This window comes from Macaca thibetana, chromosome 3, assembly GCF_024542745.1.
Source record: "Macaca thibetana thibetana isolate TM-01 chromosome 3, ASM2454274v1, whole genome shotgun sequence".
NCBI classification, from domain to species: domain Eukaryota; kingdom Metazoa; phylum Chordata; class Mammalia; order Primates; family Cercopithecidae; genus Macaca; species Macaca thibetana.
The window spans coordinates 148,074,033-148,093,063 of NC_065580.1; the positions used below are offsets into that span (position 1 = coordinate 148,074,033).

The following is a 19,031-nucleotide window of genomic DNA, read 5'->3' on the forward strand; positions in this document are numbered from 1 at the left end:
AGCCCTTCACCTAACACTTCCCACGCGAGATGGCCCCGCACGCCACACTCCTCAACAGGTCTCAAGGCTGCCCTTCTCCATCTCCCGACAGTCCCGCGTCTCGACACTGCGCCTCTGCGCTCATCCTCCCTTTACGGCTTGAAGTATCAATGAGGGGTTTCTAATTGCAGGATAAGACACGGGATCTCAAGTCTACGCAGAGCAGCATAGATTTGGGAGTGCAGAGTAGCTTTTGAGCTGTCTAGCCCGTTCTCTACTTTGCACATGAAGGGACTGACGGCCAGAGGCAGGGCCCTGCTGGGGCATCCCCGTCAGCTCCGGGTAGCTCTGGCAGAGCAGGGATGAGGCCTCACCCGAGGGTGTGGCATCCTGCAGCGCCAGCGGCTTCTTCACTGACTGTTTTTGGGCTTTAACAAAATAGAAAAGGAAACAATAACACAGTTTTACTTAACAAATGGGAGAAATGCTGGCCCGAAGGAGGAAGCCACCTCGGTCCCATTGGAGCTGAGAGCAAAAATAAAGACAGCGAGGACCTCTGCAGTTCCAGGGACAAGGGACAAGCTGGGCCAAGGGGGGCTCTGTTGGGGGCCTTCCTGGCATAAGGCGACGCTTAGTTCAGAGGCAGCTCCAGATGGGACACTCCTCCCTTCCGTCCTGACACAGCCCGGGCTTCCTGGAGGTGGCCACTGTTTGGCTGGGACCTCAGCAGACCAGCTGCCCTGGTGCCAGAATCCAAATGAATGAAATTACCAGGAGGAGCTGCGAGGAAGGGTGGGGAGGAGGCGTCCCTGTGTGTGGCTGAAGCCGATCTCCTCTTCGTAGAAGCTGCGGTGGTGGTTCTTTTACCGGTAGCGCTGGAAAAAAGAAAACGCCAGCTGATTCTGCCTTTAGAGAGTACAAACCTCTCTGAGGTTTACGACAGGCCTCACTAATTTGCCTGGAGGCAAGTATTCCAATGAAAGCAAACACACAGCCACGCCCGAGCCCCACGGCCAGCCCTGTACCCAAGATGCACCCAGGGTCCAGAAACGTCCGGCCATGAAGAGCCTCAGACACGTCCCCTATCCATCTCCTCAGGGACCATGCTGAGGTCAGGCCAGTACGGTTTTATAAGCTGGCCTCAGATGGCTCCCTTCCCTGTCTCCTGTCTGGGCTGGCCCAGCTGCCATTCCCCAGGGACGTGGTTGCAGGTTGCATGGCCCTCCACGTCCTGGCTGGGGCTCGCTGCCCAGCGACGGGTCCCCGACTCCTGAGCCCATGGTGTGTCCCAGGCCACATGGGATCAGGACCACCAGATGCAGATGCGGCCTTGGAGGGAGAAACTGCCCACTTGGAAGTGCTGGGTGGCTGCGCGTCTCCACCATGAGGGCCGAGAACCAGAGTAGTCTGTGATAAGAGGGGAACAAGCCCCACGCAGGGTGAAGCAGAGGAGGGTGAGGGAGTGGGGCCGTCTCTTCCCTCTACTCTAAACTCCCCCTCTACCCAGGCTCACTTCAAGGGGTTTTGATTTCTGCAACCAAGAGACTCCTAGCGAATCCACTGGGAGGCCTGTAGGAACACTGCCATCTAGACCCTGCACGCGTCGCCTATCATATGCCGTCTCCAACACTGAGGTCACATCACAGTTTTCTTTCAAAGGGATGACGTATCGGCACAGCCGAAAGCCAGGCCAGACTGATGGCGACCTGAGCTACACGGTTTCTGAAGCTCCTCCTTATCTCCTCCCAGTAGGGAAGAAGCGACTCTGGAAAGGGCTCCCGAGGATCAGAACTTCCAGCCCGCTCCACATCCGTGGTGCAGCAGGGAGTCCTCACGACGTGAAGCCTTTACTCAGGCCCCAAACTGAGGTCCCGCTGGCAGGCAGCAGGTGCTGCTCCAGTTCCCGCTACATGCCCTGCGCCCAGTGCTCTGTGCCCACTGCAGTGGGCAGCCTCCTGCGCCACATCTGTGTCCCAGGGGGCATCCCTGTGACCCCGACTCACCTGTGCCTGGCCCGGGCCAGGTGTGCCCGCAGAGCGGACTGGATGACGACGATGGCCTCCTCCTGTGCAGGGCTGCCCTCGGCCTGGGCGATGGGGCTTGGAACACGGGGCACAGGAGAGCTCTGGGGCACAAGGACAGTAGGGAAGATGACTGTTTGGCAGCCCCCGGTGGCTCCTGGTGCTGGGCCCCGGGGACACCCTGGGTGTAAGGGAGATGGGAAGAGCTCAGTTTCCATTTCAGGTGGCCCTGCCTCCCGGGAATTGCTGGTCAGTGAGCAGCCTCCTGGCGGCAGGTTCTGAATTTTTAAACTGTAGGGATTCTTAAACAAACACCTGGTCCTCCTTACAGAGGAGGGGCTGGCATGGCCTGCGTCTATCTTCGGTAGTTTTTAGCTACATCTTCATGGAGCTATTTGACTCTCCGGCAGCTCAAGGCAATCTGGCCCTAATGCCATACCCATCCGGGGCCTGTGCAGAGGGGCCTGTGCAGAGAGGCCTGCGTGGCCTACGTGGCCAGGGATGGAGTGGAGGGGATGCCTGCTGGGCGGGCGGGGATGTGGAGGCTGAGAGGTGCCCTGCGCTTTCTCAGTGGATGGAGTGTGAGATGAGCAGCTCTGGGGATGGCCACTGGGATGTCCAGCACCCCGATGTTACCTGGTCTGGGAGGCCTGGCATGCTGGGCGGCTCTGAGCCACGTGCTTTGCTTGCTAAGAGTTTTGTCCGCGCCACATGTCCCCTGAAAGCTGCCTGAAGCACCACAGCCGCCTGTCAGGGAAGGAAGCAGGGAGAGAAAAGCGGGTGTGAGTGCCCGGGGTGACGGCGGGCAAGAGGGAGGTGCCGAGGGGAGAGCTGCCTCGGTGGTAGGGAACGCAACTCCTCTCACCGCTGCGCAGCCATAGTCTCCCAAAGAGCCTTCTGCGCTCCCACTCACCCCAGTCCGTCAGAAACTCACTGGCACCCCAGGGAGCACAGGGCGCGGCGCCTGTTAGCACAGTGGGGACTCTGGGAATGGGAGGGGCCTGCTGCTCACTGCAGTCCCTTTCAGTGGCTAATAGGGGCTGGTATTTCACACGTGGTTATGTTTTCATGTTGGAGCATTTTTCCGCGTTGGAATAGTTTACTGGTTTCATCTACTTTCCATATACGTTTTCTAAATCAAGCAAGGGGCAACAGGACCTCTAAAGTGATCTTAAGAGAATGATTTATCCTTTGAGCTTAATCTTAAATGATTTTCTTAGGCAATGTGGCCGGGTGCAGTGGTTCATGCCTGTAATCCCAGCACGTTGGGAGGCTGAGGCAGGATGATCACTTGAGGCCAGGAAATTCAGACCAGCCTGGGCAACATAGCAAGACCTTGTGTCTACAAAAAATTAGCTGGGCATGGCATACACCTGTCATCCAGTGCTTTGGGAGGCTGAGGTGGGAAGATCCACTGAGCCCAGGAGTTTGACACCAGCCTGGCCAATATGGTAAAAACCCGTCTCTACTGAAAATACAAAAATTAGCCAGGCGTGGTGGTGCATGCCTGTAGTCCCAGCTACTCAGGAGGCTGCGGCATGAGAATCATTTGCACCTGGGAGGCAGAGGTTGCAGTGAGCCAAGACTGGGCCACTGCACTCCAGCCTGGGTGACACAGTGAGAATCTATCTCACTCCGTGAGAAGTCCACGCTCCATTTTCGGGGAAGCACTTATTTTTGAACAATCTGTCTCTAACCCCGTGAGCACCCCCAGCCTGATACGGGCAGCTCTCAAACACGTTAGGAGAATGACGAGTGTGCCCACCGAGCCCCACGCCAAGTGAGGTTAGCAGGCTTGCCACTGCTGGAACAGAAAGCACCTTTGTTTTGTCTTAAAGCAAGGGGAAGAACGCTGGGGTGGGAAAAGAGCTCAGCAGAGGAGGGCGAGGCAGCGCTGGCTATCAACAATGAACGATCCGCCAGAGTGCGGTGACCACATGGAGGCTGCCCAGAAGCTTCCGGTAAAGTGGCTGCCAGGTATGGGGCGTTCTGCACCAGCCGGAGGGGTAAGAGGGGCACGCATCTCTGTCACGCCACACACTGCGCCCACACTGGCAAACCCCACGCTCACCACAGCCCCACACAGGCAGCCTCACTGCTGTCTTTAGAGATGAGGACCCCGAGGCATGGGGGGTGCCAGGGAGAGAAGCAGGACGGGGAGACAGCACCCACCACTGACTGGCCCATTGGCCGAGGAGCCCGGGTCCCCTCACCCACTCGCTGGAGGGCATTTACCAAACGCCTCCCACATGCCAGGCGCTAGTCTAGGCACCAGAGGTGTTGTGGCAAAAAGAGCTTGCATTCTGACGGGAGGCTGGCAAGAATAACCACAAAGTGAGATGCCAGGCAGGGGCATGTGCTAGGAACCGCAGCCGGCTGCAGGGACTGGGAGCCTGGGCAGGCTGTGGTGGGTGGGCAGGTGGGAGGCTGACGTGCTGGAGACCTCGGGATGAGGGCCTGAGGGCTGCTAGAGGATGGGAGGGATTGTCAAGAGACGGGGATGTTGGAAGTTGCCACTGCAAATGTGTCAGATGGGTATGGACAAGGGTGTGGCTGTGGGGCAGGTTCAGGGACGACGAGGCCAGGCATGGAGGGGCTGCAGAACTGAAGGCTGAAGACTAGGGCAGTGGTGAGCAGGGGGCCCTTCCTCAGGGACAGTGTGGTGAGCCAGGTGGGCAGTCCAGCTACCTGCTCATGGAGGGCGCTCACGCGGCTGTGGCCTGGCCGCCAGATGCCAACATTCTCCCACTGCAGCTGCGCGCAGGCCACCGAGCCTGGTGCGCCGCCCACACCCGTGACCATACTGGCTGTCCTGACTGCAGAGTATGAACCCCGTGAAATTTGGACAGTGTCTGGCTGGTCTGTTACAAGCTCCTCTTGTGCCTGGCACATGGCAGGAGCCCAGCAAACACTTGTGGATGAGTAGTGTGGCCAAGGGGAAGGGGACAATGGGTGGGGTAGGGGGAAGGCAAGCCCCACCCTGATGGCAGAGCTGTCAACCCTGCTGGCATCAGATGCACCTGGCGAGTGTGAGGACAAGCGGGTGCAGGGTCTGCCCTACCACGGAGAAGCAGCTGCCGGCGAGGAAGAAGGCAGTGTGAGAAGCCCTGTGGCCCAGCGCCGGCTCTGAGTGACTGGGGCTGGGGCCTCTCCCGCGGTCTAAGTGGAAATACACTGCCGTCCCCGAAGGGGCCCTAGAGGAGAGGCGAGCATCTCCGAGGCCACCAGGACTCTAGCAAAATAACGATCTCACTTTCCAGCTCCTCCCTGAAAAGGATCATGGCTGGAACCGCACTGTTCATCCATCTGTCAGTTCTCAGCTGTGGGTGACATACTCAACCTCCATTCCAGTTCCACGCCCTCGCCCCGTCTCAGACTGCTCATCCCGCCGGCTCTGCTAGGACGCCCTCCCCTCACTTCCCGGTGCAGCGAGCTCTGACATCTGTCCCACGAGGCCCACCTTGCACGTCACTCCTCACAGGGACCTCCTGGCCTTTGTGTGCAGGGCTGGCCGCCCCCAGTGCCACCCTGGGCTGTAACCGCTTGTTCACTTGTATGTCTGAGCCTCTGCGTCCCAGAGCCTCTGAGACTGTCCTGCGCAGGGCTGGTGATCAGTGAATGTGCATGAAAAGAATGAATGGAAGGAAGGAATGATTGAAGAGATTTTGAAAGTGGGAAATTATCCAAATATTTATTTGATGTTTCTATTTCTTATGTATGTTATACTTAATGTTGGGGTCTGGTTTGGTTTCTTGAAAAGAAGGACTCCCTAGGTGCGGTGGCTCATGCCTGTAATTCCTGCATTTTGGGAGCCCAAGATGGGCGAATCACCTAAGGTCAGGAGTTGCAGACCAACCTGGCCAACACGGAGAAACCCCATCTCTACTAAAAACACAAAAATTAGCCGGGCATGATGGCGCGCACCTGTAATCCCAGCTACTAGGGAGGCTGAGGCAGGAGAATTGCTTGAACCCAGGAGGCGGAGGTTGCAGTGAGCCGAGGTTGCACCACTGCACTCCAGCCTGGGCCACACAGCGAGATTCTGTCTCAAAAAAAAGAAAAAAAAAAGAAAAGAAAAGGACTCAACGCATCTTTAAATATCCCCTCACCTACTTTACAACAAAATACAAATCCGTATTTTGAAACTGATGAAATAAACCTCACTTACCTCATCCAGAACAGCTTTTTTTTTCTGAAAAAAAGAAAAAATACATGAATAAACACAAGAAGGATGAACGTTTCCCCACACAGTGGTTTTCAGTCCTTGATCTTGCCAACAGGCGTCCATCAAGCCAACAAGAGGCCTGGCTGCCCTGGCTCCTCCCTCCCGAGCTGCCGGGGCCCAGCAAACAAACGCCTTTGTAAGGAGGACGAAAGTGAGAGGCAGAATGAGGATGGCGGGAATTCTCCGGGAGTCACGAGGTGGCCCAAGCTGCAGATGAAGGGATGTGTCTGTGCCGTGTGCCGGTCCTCTGGCTGTGCAGAAGGGACTCCATTAGGCCAAGCTGTGCAGCTAAGGAGGTGGATGTGGGCCCGATGTGAGAGCCCTCTCACATCACAGGTGTCCGGACCACTGTCCTTTCTGGATAAGTCCCGGAATTCGGAGGCTGAGGCTGCCTGCTGGGGATGTTATGAAGGGACTTTGGTTCAGGGGTCTGGATCACTGGCCTCAACCTGACTGATCATCAGTCACCCTTGGGTGTCCTGGGAAGTTTCTGTGGCTGCAGCTGACACACAGCGTCACAGTCAGCAGAGAGGGTCCCTCGGAGCACGTGTTCTTACAGATGTGAACGAAGTCCTTCCCAGATGTTGACGCCAAAATAATCAATATACACTTAATGAAATGGAATGGCCACGGCCAGATAACAGGTACCTCAGCCAGCTGATTTTCCATAGTCATCAGAGTGCTCAGCCCACATGTGTACTACTGTACACAGGATCTGTCCCTTGGGAGATTAAGGAGGAACTGAGTACAAGGACCAACAGAATGTAAGATGGAAGCAAAGAGATATATACACTGAATAAGAGAGAGACAGAGAGAGACAGACAGACAGACAGACAAGCCAGCATCTGCTCAGCACCTGAAGGGAAGTCACTAAGTTTTCTCCCACCTTTTTGGGAGGACCAGGAGTCGGCCCCGCTAATAAGGAAACTGCTTTTCAGACGAAGACAGCTGTGACATGAAGGACACGAAGGCCACGAGGGGAAAGGTGGTGGGGACAGACCTCATGGAGGCCAAGCTGTCCCCTATAAACTGCTGGCTAGTTACCAAGGGAAACTCGTTTCTTTAAAATGGCGAAAGCCAGCAGCCATGACCAGGTTAGAAACACAAACAGGGGCTGGCCTGAGGGGATGGGGGTACACAGCCTAAATGTGAGACATTCTTGCCAAAAGCAAACCTGGGTGAATCAGAGCTGGAGACCTTATTTCTCACTTATGGGAAATTAAGGGGACAGAGGAATAAGTTAATGACCCCACAAGGAAACAGATCCAGGACAGGGAACATTCTGTAACACACTGGCCTGCTCTCTGCCAAAGAAAATGTCCTTAGGCCGGGCGCGGTGGCTCACGTCTGTAATCCCAGCACTTTAGGAGGCCGAGGCGGGCGGATCACGAGGTCAGGAGATCGAGATCATCTTGGCTAGCACGGTGAAACCCCGTTTCTACTAAAAATACAAAAAATTAGCCGGGTGTGGTGGCGGGCGCCTGTAGTCCCAGCTACTCAGGAGGCTGAGGCAGGAGAATGGCGAGAACCCGGAAGGCGTTGCTTGTAGTGAGCCGAGATCCCGCCACTGCACTCCAGCCTGGGTGAGAGAGTGAGACTCCGTCTCGATAAAAAAAAAGAAAAAAAAAAAAAAAAAAAAAAAAGAAAATGTCTTTAAAAAGAAAAAAAAAGGCCGGGCACAGTGGCTCACACCTATAATACCAGCACTTTGGGAGGCCAAGGCAGGTGGATCACGTGGGATCAGGAGTTCGAGACCAGCCTGGCCAACATGGTGAAACCCTGTCTCTAATAAAAATTCAAAAATTAGCTGGGCATGGTGGTGTGCGCCTGTAATCCCAGCTACTTGGGAAGCTGAGGCAGGAGAATTGCTTGAACCCGGGAGGCAGAGGTTGCAGTGAGCCGTGATCATGCCACTGCACTCCAGCCTGGGCGACAAGAGCAAAACTCCATCTCAAAAAAAAAAAAAAGAAAGAAAAAACATCTAGGTGCAGTAGCTCACACCTGTAATCCCAGCACTCTGGGAGGCCGAGGCAGGTGAACGGCTTTAGCTCAGGAGTTCAAGACCAGCCTGGACAACATGGCAAGACCCATCTCTACAAAAATTGGCCAGGTGTGGTGGTGCCTGCCTGCAGTCCCAGCTACCTGGTGGGCTGAGGCTGGAGGATTGCTTGGTCCCGGGAGGTCGAGGCTGCAGTGAGCTGCAATTGTGCCACTGCACTCCAGCCTGAGTGACGGAGTGAGACCCTGTCTCTATGAAAAAAGAAAAAAAAGGCTGGGTGTGGTAGCTCATGCCTGTAATCCTGGCACTTTGGGAGGCCAAGGTGGGTGGATCACCTGAGGCCAGGAGTTCGACACCAGCCTGGCTAATATAGTGAAATCCTGTCTCTACCAAAAATACAAAAATTAGCTTGGCATGGTGGCGGGCACCTGTATCGCAACTACTTGGGAGGCTGAGGCAGGAGAATTGCTTGAACCTGGGAGTCGGAGGTTGCAGTGAGCCAAGATCGTGCCACTGCGCTCCAGCCTGGACAATAGAGCAAGACTCTATCTCAGAAAAACAAACAAACAAAATCGGCCAGGGTGACCTGTTGGTTAAAGAAAAGAAAAGGTGGGGGCTGCTGTGAACCACACTAAGGAGATGTAACCAACCAACCCCCGGGCTCTGGCGGGAGGTGGGCTGAGAACCGCCATGACTGAATGCTGGCGGGAAACAGATAGCTGCAGGCGGCATCTCGGGACGTTTGGGAAATGTGAACAGGAAGGGCCGGTAGGTGAGGATATCAAGCTGCTATGACAGTCTGAGGGGCAGTCACGGTGCTGTGGGCAGGTAGGAGAAGACACTGTTCCTTACAAGATACATGCTAATGTTTCATAACATCTAAAACTCATTTTCCAATAGTTCTGGAAGAAAACTGTACGAAAAGAAATCTGGCGAGATGTTCAGTATTGCACAAAACGCACCCAGAACGGATGAGTCAGTGTGTGAATGAGGTTTTTATTTTCTGTATGTTACGGTACTCGGACACCCGGGGCCCGGCTGGCCCCTCAGGCCTAGTCATTCCTAGACAGTGCGTGGCTTGCCTTGGAGCATGAAGACTCACAGGGAGCAGCCCGGGTCGCCTTGGGGAGCCTCACCTTGTGCTTGTACACCTTCCACTGGGCCTGCAGCACCCTGGCCGCGGCGTCTCTTCTCCCGTCAGAGCAGGAGGAGCGGGGCCGCGGGAGCCCCTCCTCACTGGACTCCGGCGGCCAGTCTTGCTCGCAGTGCCTGCTGCTGGGAGTGGGAGCTGGGAGCTCTTGGGCCTGCAGGAAATTGAAGGAGTAAGAGGACGATGAAGCCAGGGCAGGGACGAGCAGTACCCGGCAAGGGGACAGGATATTACTCTGCACAGTGCGGCTGGGCTTATCAGGCGAGTCTTATTAATGTGGCGAGAGCTGTTCCACACTGGTCCGCAGGCCACATGACAGCGGTCTCCTGTACTGCTGAGAAACCGTGTCCAGGCGAGCACACACGTGCAGACACACCTCTCATTAAACTCCCTCAACTCTGTCTGGCCACGCCTTCTGGGAGAGAGAGAGGACGTTTCTTCACACGGCCGTCACACACTCACTACACTTGGTCACATTTTGTTCCTGCAAGAATTGTTTTTCTGGGGTCCTTTTCTGTTTTCTAGTTTAACGCTCTAAATTATAAACATGGGATTTCTGGGATTGAAGGCATTATATATATTTCTACCATGGTTTTTAAGGTAGAAACAAGCCAGGATTGCTATAATGACCACTGAAATAACCATGATTTCAGGCTGGGTGCAGTGGCTCACGCCTGTAATCCCAACAATGTGGGAGGGCCAAGCAGGGAGGATCACTTGAGCCCAGGAGTTCAAGACCAGCCTGGCCAACACAGCGAGACCCCATCTCTATGAAAAAATTTTTAAAATACCCAGGGTGTGGTGGCACACCACTGTGGTCTCAGCTACTCAGGAGGCTGAGGCAGGAGGATCGCTTGAGCCCAGGGGTCAAAGCTGCAGTAAGCCATGATTGTGCCTCTGTAGTCCAGCCTGGGCAACAGAGTGAGACCGTCTCTAAAAAGAAAAAAGAAAAATTATGATTTCTAACACTGATGACTCCAAATGTATCACCCACAGGACACTACCCAGTACAAACGAAAAGGCCTCTCATGTCAAGAATGCAAGCTCGGTGGAGAGCATGCTGTTGCTGAAAGCCCTCCCCAGAGGGAGACACAAGACTGCTCCCAGTGCACACTGGGCCAGGCGCGGGCACAGGTGGCCTGTCCACAGACTTGAACCAACACAGAACGGATTGCACTGGCTTTTCATTATCTGTGTGTTATGACGCTTGGGGCCTTGATGCCCCTCTGGGCCTGGCCAATTCCTAGACAGTGAAGGGCCTGCCTTCGGGCACGGCCATCCTATGCGAGCAACTAATCCAGTGCCCACACTCAGAATCGTCTCCTGTGCTGGGCCCCACACTCCAGGAGGCAATATTCCTCAGCCTTAATCACCCAGGGCCAGGTGCGGGACAGCTCAAGACCACCCTGTGGCCCAGGTCCCGCTGAAGTTCTTCAAGCTTCCAGCCCACCGGCCCCGACCAGCCAGCTCACCTCACTTCGCCCGCTCCTTCCCATGATAAAGGCCCTGGCCCAGGTCTTCCGCACATCCCTGCCGCCTCCTGGCCGACGCGCTGCTCCTGCGTGGCCTTGCGTGCCCTGCCTCCTGTTTCTAGGGACCTGGGAGTGTAAACTTCCTAGGACAGTCACTTGCATGTCTACACATCTTAACATCCCTGACGAAGATGCCCTGGGTACATCCACACAGCCAGCTGTTTCCAGATCCCTTTAGCTGTGGCACCAAGTTGCTTGGCACCAGCATTCCGGCCCTGGGCTTCCACATTCCGATTTTGTGACCCTAAGAAGAGCCTCATCTTCCCTCAGTCCTGACACATTTTCAGGCCTCTGTTCCGCTAAAGTGAGATCAGCTGTTAGTATGTGGCCCGTGCCAATGTGATTGGAAAGGTAAAATCAGCTCCTCAGAAGATAAATGAACATTTACTCACACAACTACAGACAGTTAAAAAAAATCTAAATGTTCACATGCTTATAAATTCCTTGAGGCAACTCTTAAACCCACTCTTGTCACTCCATTTAACCTGCAATTAATCATTCCCACGTGAATGCTAAGAGCCGATTCCCCTACTCGGAGAGCTGATCACTCAATCCCACTCTTCCTTGTCTCTAAAATAGAAATGTTTCCTGAGGAGGAAAATAACACAAAGCTAATACATGCTTATTACGAAAAATTCAGACAATACTAAAAGAAAGTAAAAAAAAAAAAAAAGCTTATAACCCCACCACACAGAAAAGGCTGTATTTCAGCAGTATTTTCAGACATTTTTGTTTTCTTTCTCTCTCTCTCTCTCTCCTCTCTCTGTTTTCAGACATTGTTCTTTTCTCTTTCTCTCTCTCTTTCTTTCTTTTCTTTTTTTAGTGAGACAGGGTCTGGCTCTGTGGCCCAGGATGGAGTGCAGTGGTGCGACCTTGGTTCACTGCTGCCTCCTGAGCAGCTGGGACCACAGGCGGTGGCTTCGATCGGTTTTATCCATGAGCCCCTCTCAGAGCGAGCTGCAGCCCCAGTATGGTGACGCCAAGCTCCTGCTTCCTGCCTGAACATGCATGGGCCCACACCTGCCCTCCGAAGGATCCTACCCACTGGAAGGGGATTTGTGAGGACGCCCTTCTGCCACCAGAAGTGCAAGTGCAGGCAGCACCAGCCATGGTGCCCAGAGCATGGCTGTGACCCTCCAGGGAGGCAGCAGAGGGCCAGGAACCTTGGAGCCACAGAGACACTGCCTCGACCAGCTGCCCCTGGGTAGCGTCCACACGCGGAGGGAGTGGAGAGGCAGGAGGGCATCCGCCTAGGGTCCCTGCTCACCTGCCGGGTCCCTGCTAACAGTCACTTCGTGTTCAACCCGTGCACAGCTGAGTGACGGCAGAGAGGGCAGAGGAACCCCCACTCCACCCAGAGGGCAGTGCCCGCTGAGGCCTTGCTGGCCTTGTGTTCTGCAGAGAGGGCAGAGGAAGCCCCGCTCCACCCACAGGGCAGTCCCCGCTGAGGCTTTGCCAGCCTCGTGTTCTGGAACTTAGATGAGAGGAGAGGGCGCAGGCCTAGGTCCATGCAGAGGCCTGACTGAGCCTTTGTCCTTTCCCCCCACGCCCCTCCTGCCTCTCAGTGACAGCTCCGGCCACACACCTACACCCTCCGCATGGCTGAGCTTTCGGTTAACTCTTTACTCACCAGCCTTGAGACTCAAATATCAGTTCGAGAAGTCAATTTGCTGACAGTCAATTAATCCAAAACGCCGGACTTTGACACACACGACATGAGTTATAGAAATCAATTGTGATGACAAAAGGGAGTGGAATTTTCAGTGGATGGTCAGAAACAACTCTGGGCAGAGAAACGGTCGGAACCGTCATGACCAGAGGAAGCCACACCACACCTGACGGGAGACTCAGGCAAACGGTCACTGTACCTTATGAAGAACTTCTGGGCAATCCTCTTTCTCTTCTTTCTCCATTTCTTGCAGTTCTCGGAGCTTGCTGGTAAGCGTCTGAATCTCCTCTCTAAGGCGGAAAGGGAAAAATGAGACACCTCACCTGTCACTATGTGATGAAGGCCGGCGCAGGGCAGGGTGGGGCGGGCGGTCCACGCTGAGACAGGGGGACGCCAGGCAGCCTGTAGAGGGCTGGTAGGGCCACGTCTCCCTGAGCCACAGGGCCCAGCTATGACCTGACGGCACCAGAAACCCCATCGCAGGCCGGGACTTCCTGTTGTCTCCTGCTCTGGGCTGGAAGCCCAACGAGGCCAGGGCTGAGGACCCCCAGGGCCCAGCACCTCTCCTGAAACAGCTAAGAACTAAAAACAGAATCCATTGTGTGAATAAGTAAGTAGGAGGCCGGGCGCGGGGGCTCACACCTGTGATCCCAGCCCTCTGGGAGGCCGAGCCCGGAGGATCACTGGAGCCCACGCGTTTGAGATAAATAAGCAGGGATCACTGGGGTGTTAGTAAACAGTATGAACAGGAGGCACTGCAGTTTAGATGTTCATTCTAGGTACTAAAGGCAAAAAAAAAAAAAAAAAATTCATTTCTGCACATGTGCTCTTTTGGATTTACTTTAATTCTAGCCTTCTGACAGAATTCAGTCAGATTTCTCCTGAAAATGAAACGTTTTCTTTTTTTTTAAATTTTTTTGAGATGGATTCTCACTCTGTTGCCCAGGCTGGAGTACAGTGGCATGGTATCTGCTCACTGCAACCTCCACCTCCTGGGTTCAAGTGATTCTCCTGCCTCAGCCTCCGGAGTAGCTGGGATTATAGGCACCTGCCACTGTGCCCGGTTAATTTTTGTATTTTTAGTAGAGAGGGGGTTTCACCATGTTGGTCAGGCTGGTCTTGAACTCCTGACCTCGCGATCCGCCCACCTCAGCCTCCCAAAGTGCTGGGATTATAGGCACGAGCCACCGTGCCCAGCCAAGGTTTTCTTCATTCCAGTAATCTATGTCTTACTAATTATTCTGAGTGCTAAATATGTCTGCTCAGATTTCTAACCTAGTTTTTTGTGTATTTTAAAAAGTTAAGACTCATCACATAAAATTCACTATTTTAAAGTGTATAATTCAGTGAATTTTAGCATATTCACAGTGTTGTGCACCTACCACCCCTATCTAATTCCAGAACATTTGCATCGCCCCAGAAAGGAACCCATGCTCGTCAGCAGTCCCCGCTCCCCTCCCAGCCCCTAGCAGCAGCACTTGTCAGGTGGGTCTGCCCGTTCTGGACGTTTCCTGCACACGGAATCGTGTGCTGCGTGGCCTTTTGTATCTGGCTTTCTTTGCCGAGCACCACGTTTTTGAGGGTCCCCGGGCCAGGCCTGTCGGGACTGCCGTCCGCTCTGCGCCTCCGTGTGGTCGACCTCAGGATGTTTGTCCACCAGCAGCTGATGGACCGTGGGGAGGGTGCTGCTTCCTGGCTCTCGCGAATGGCGTTACTTTGAGGGCACGGGCGGCCCCTCTTGAGGACGTGGCCCACACCAGGGTGGCTCTGACTAGAGGCCAGTGTGATGGCTCGTTGGGAAGGGGCAGGTGCTGGCACAGCCAGAGCAGAGGATGCCCCTGTGAGGTGGCCACGATGCCAGAGGGCAGGCCCTGCTCAGCACCCAGAGGTTATTCCCGAGCTGAGCGACAGAAAACCAGGGAAAGACTGCAGGGAGGTGTGGCCTTTCTAAAAACCCGGCTGGCAGCGAGGCTGAGATGCCTCGGGGGGCTGCAGTGGTGGCAGGAGTGCAGACTTGCCTGGCTCCTCTCTCCGGCCCTGACCCGGGTCACATACCTCAAAGCCTCCTCTCTCTCTCTCCTCTCCTCCTCGCCCTCCCTCGCGCGCTCCAGCTCCTTCTCCAGGTCGGCCTTCGCCTGCAGGAGCTGCTCCACCTCCAAACTACACACACAGAATAGGAGACTCATCAGCGTTCACGAAAACTGGAGGTTATGTCAGAGCAGGAAGGCGCTTCTGAAAAGTGACGGTGCTCAACCCTTCCTTAGGACAGCGGATGGTGGGGCAGGAGGACCACCAAAGGCCCATTTCTTTTTTTTTTTTTTTTTTTTTTTTAAAACAGAGTCTCGCTGCTCTGTCGCCCAGGCTGGAGTGCAGTGGCGCGATCTCGGCTCACTGTAAGCTCCGCCTCCTGGGTTCACGCCATTCTCCTGCCTCAGCCTCCCTAGAAGCTGGGACTATAGGCGCCCGCCGTCACACCCGGCTAATTTTTGTATTTTTAGTAGAGATGGGGTTTCACCGTGTTAGCCAGGATGGTCTCGATCTCCTGACCTCGTGATCCGCCCGCCTCGGCCTCCCAAAGTGCTGGGATTACAGGCTTAAGCCACCGCACCCGGCCAAAAAGCCCATTTCTAATCACTCAGTGCCAAGGACAGACCTCAAGGCCCTGCCTGCCCTGAACCAAGCACTTGCTGTGTGCAGGGGATCAACAGGACGATGCCAGAGAAGGCCCTGCCATCAGGCCATAGAATGGGGAGTTGCCCCTCCAGCCGCCACTCATTGGCACGGACCTCGCACCCGCGTGGGGGTGCTGCAGGCAGGCGCAGGGTCCGTGAATGGGACAGGGGCCTGCCTTGCCTAGACCGTGCCACTGCCTATGCGGGGCTCCAGCTGAACCGCTCCCAGATGCATTTCTTGCGTCCCATGTGGTGTGATGGCCACACACTGGCCTTCAACGGAGACTTCTGTCCGAGTCTCAGATGGACTGTATGCTGTCTGCGAGCCCTGACTGCTCAGGGCCTGTGAGTCTCTATTAAATGCCAGAAACCCTAGAGTGCTTAGCAGAGCCCCTGTCACACAGTAAGGGCTAATACGAGGTGGCTCTTGTCATGCCACTTTACAGTTTCATAGATAATTCCAGAAGTTATTTACCTTTCATGACTACCTTAATTTTTTTTTTTACCTGATGTCTATGAACTCTGTAATGACTGCTTAATTGGAAAAGCTTGTCATGAAATACGAATTTTTACAAACGACCTATCAATTGCCATAAATGCGATCTGAGACCTCTTGTGAGGGGTAAGGACAGTGGTGATGGGTTGGCCTTCTACTGTTCACAGCAGGCAGCAGAGAACTTAGCAGGCTGGGAGGCACTGGCCGAGTTCTCAGACCCTAAAGGGCACACAAATCACCTGTAGGGCTGGGCGCGGTGGCTCACACCAGTAATCCCAGCACTTTGGGAGGCCGAGGCGGGCAGATCCCTTGAGATCAGGAGTTCCAGACTCAGCATGGCCAACATGGTGAAACCCCATCTCTACTAAAAATACAAAAATTAGCCGGGTGTGGTGGCGCATGCCTGTAATCCCAGCTACTTGGGAGGCTGAGGCACAAGAATCGCTTGAACTGGGGAGGAAGAGTTTGCAGTGAGCACAGATTGTGCCACTGAACTCCAGCCTGGGTGACAGAGCAAGATTCTGTCTCAAAAAAAAAAAACAAACCATCACCTACAGATCCCACTGGATGCAGAGTGTGATTTCGAAGGCCGGGGTAGGGCCTGGGCTCCTGCATGCTAACCAGCTCCCAGCTCCTACTCCTGCTGCTGCTTCACAGGCCACTCTGAGGGGCAAGTCACGGTAGTGCTTGCAAACTAGAGAGAAACATCATTCCAAAGATGATGGAGGTGGTTGCCTCATGGCAGAGCTGAGCCCAGAGGAGCCGCAAATAGGAGGAGGACAGGAGCCAGGCCGGGTGCTAGGTGGCCACAGGTCATGGAGCTCCGGAGCTCCGGAACACTCGGTGAGGCCCTGCCTTCCCAGCCCTATGTTCACACCAAGTATTTCACAGCATTTAGGTCTTCTTCTGGTTTTTTTTTTTTTTTTCGGAGACAGAGTCTCACTGCCACCCAGGCTTGCATGCAGTGGTATGATTATAGCTCACTGCAGACTTGACTTCCCAGGCTCAAGTGATTCTCCCACCTCAGCCTCCCAAATAGCTGGAATTACCAGCTTGAGTCACTATGAATGGCTACATTTTGTATTTTTTGTAGGGATGGGGTTTCACCATGCTGCCCAGGTTGGTCTCAAACTCCTGGACTCAGGCAATCCTGCCACCTTGGCCTCCCAAAGTGCTGGGATTACAGGCGTGAGCCACTGCGTCAGGCTGCAGCACTTATGTTTTATTTCATATGTATTAATAGATCATATGCCCCATAAACATTATTACTGAATTAAGACCATGCTGCATAAAATCTAATTGATTTTACATAAACCAATGAAAGTAAATTCGTCTCTAGTAGACAATTTGAAGATTTCTCTGGAATTCGGGGTAGAGAGATTTAAATGTGCTCTCCCACCATTCTCTACACTTTTTTTTTGAGTTGAAGTCTCACTCAGTTGCCTAGGCTGGAGTGCAGTGACATCATCATAGCTCACTGCAGCCTCGAACTCTTGGGCTCAAGCGATCCTCCTGCCGTGGCCTCCTGAGTAACTGGGACTACAGACATGAGCCACCACTCCCAGTTAATTTAAAAATTTATTTTGGAGAGATGGAGTCTTGTTATGTTGCCCAGGCTGGTCTGAAACTCCTGGCCTCAAGTAATCCTCCCACTTCGGCCTCCCAAAATGCTGGGATGACAGGTATGCCCGACCCCTCATGCTTTTGATAATGTAATATGGTCAGTTAGTGTCTTCTTGTTATCACTAAAGCTGCCTTTCTTTCACCACCAAAACGTAAGAAGTTTTAGAATCATATAAAAATACGCAGTGACCACTATGAGCTGAACAGTTTTCCAAACTGACAACTGTTGAACCCTGGTGAAGATCAGTTTCCACAGGGAGTGACAGCTGCTTCCCTGGCGAGGCTGTGGGCGGGGCCTCGGGAGGACCTACTCTCTCTGCAGCAGCTGCTCCCGTGAGGGACACTGGTGGGGCCTCAGGAGCTACTCTCTCTGCAGCAGCTGCTCCCATGGGGACACTGGCGGGACCTCGGGAGGACCTACTCTCTGCGGCAGCTGCTCCCGTGGGGACACTGGCGGGGCCTCGGGAGGACCTACTCTCTGCGGCAGCTGCTCCCGTGGGGACACTGGCGGGGCCTCAGGAGGACCTACTCTCTGCGGCAGCTGCTCCTGTGGGGACACTGGTGGGGCCTCAGGAGGAGCTACTCTCTCTGCAGCAGCTGCTCCCGTGGGGACACTGGTGGGGCCTTGGGAGCTACTCTCTTTGCAGCAGCTGCTCCCGTGGGGACACTGGCGGGGCCTCGGGAGGAGTTACTCTCTCTGCAGAAGCTGCTCCCGTGGGGACACTGGCGGGGCCTCGGGAGGAGTTACTCTCTCTGCAGAAGCTGCTCCTGTGGGGACACTGGCGGGGCCTCGGGAGCTACTCTCTCTGCAGAAGCTGCTCCTATGGGGACACTGGCGGGGCCTCGGGAGCTACTCTTTCTGCAGAAGCTGCTCCTGTGGGGACACTGGCAGGGCCTCGGGAGGAGTTACTCTCTCTGCAGAAGCTGCTCCTGTGGGGACACTGGCGGGGCCTCGGGAGCTACTCTCTCTGCAGAAGCTGCTCCTGTGGGGACACTGGCAGGGCCTCGGGAGGACCTACTCTCTCTGCAGCAGCTGCTCCTGCAGGGCGGTCCGCTCTTCCTTCAGGTCTCTCACGGCCCCTCGGAGACGCTCATGGTCCTTGCTGCGGTCCCCTCGTGGCTGTCTGTGCAGCACAGAGCTGGATGCAGGGCAGGCTGGCGGGTGTGATCTGACTGGTTCTGCGGCGTGTGGTTTTGAGCTCTCCATCACACTTAGTTTCTGGAGGCAACACAGGCATGTTTTAGATGCTAGTTCTCATTTCTACTTTCTATTTACTAAACCCAGAAAAGAGGCACCGAAGCAGGGCGAACCAAGTCTCCAGCAGGGCCACGAGAAAGCTTTGAGGGGACCCGAGTTACCCGGAGACACAGCGGGACACAGGGCTACTGGAAGAGCATGATCCCTGCTCAGCTCTCTTTAATCAGAAGTGAGGCACGCCAGACCCCTGCCGAGGCAGGGCACAGGCAGAAGCCATTAAAATAGAGAGGAGGGCATGAGGGGAGGTGACTCAAACGACTCTGCACATCTACCTTCCTGAACGTCCCCACCCTCCACTCCTGCCTCTCCCGGCTCTCGGACGTGCTGCCCACTGTGCTTCCAAACCACCTCTGGGTGCCTTGACTTCCCAACAAGTTCTATATTTTAAACGTTCACAATTTATAGAA

The 19,031-nt window shown here is 54.6% G+C and overlaps 1 protein-coding gene across 8 annotated transcripts in view; it reads right to left on the reverse strand.

The window, feature by feature from the left end:
• IQCE (IQ motif containing E) overlaps positions 1 to 19,031 on the reverse strand; it is a 54,864-nt gene that overhangs the window by 6,559 nt on the left and 29,274 nt on the right. For 5 of the 8 annotated variants that reach the window (XM_050785645.1, XM_050785643.1, XM_050785640.1 and 2 more), the window contains 8 exons: positions 18,386 to 18,585; positions 14,631 to 14,735; positions 12,775 to 12,865; positions 9,361 to 9,528; positions 6,169 to 6,192; positions 2,637 to 2,747; positions 1,983 to 2,104; positions 427 to 854 (listed from right to left, as the gene is read on the reverse strand). In XM_050785645.1, the coding sequence (XP_050641602.1) occupies positions 611 to 854; positions 1,983 to 2,104; positions 2,637 to 2,747; positions 6,169 to 6,192; positions 9,361 to 9,528; positions 12,775 to 12,865; positions 14,631 to 14,735; positions 18,386 to 18,585 (1,065 nt within the window). In that variant the 3' untranslated portion in view covers positions 427 to 610. The other 3 variants (XM_050785642.1, XM_050785641.1, XM_050785644.1) reach the window with 2 other exon arrangements.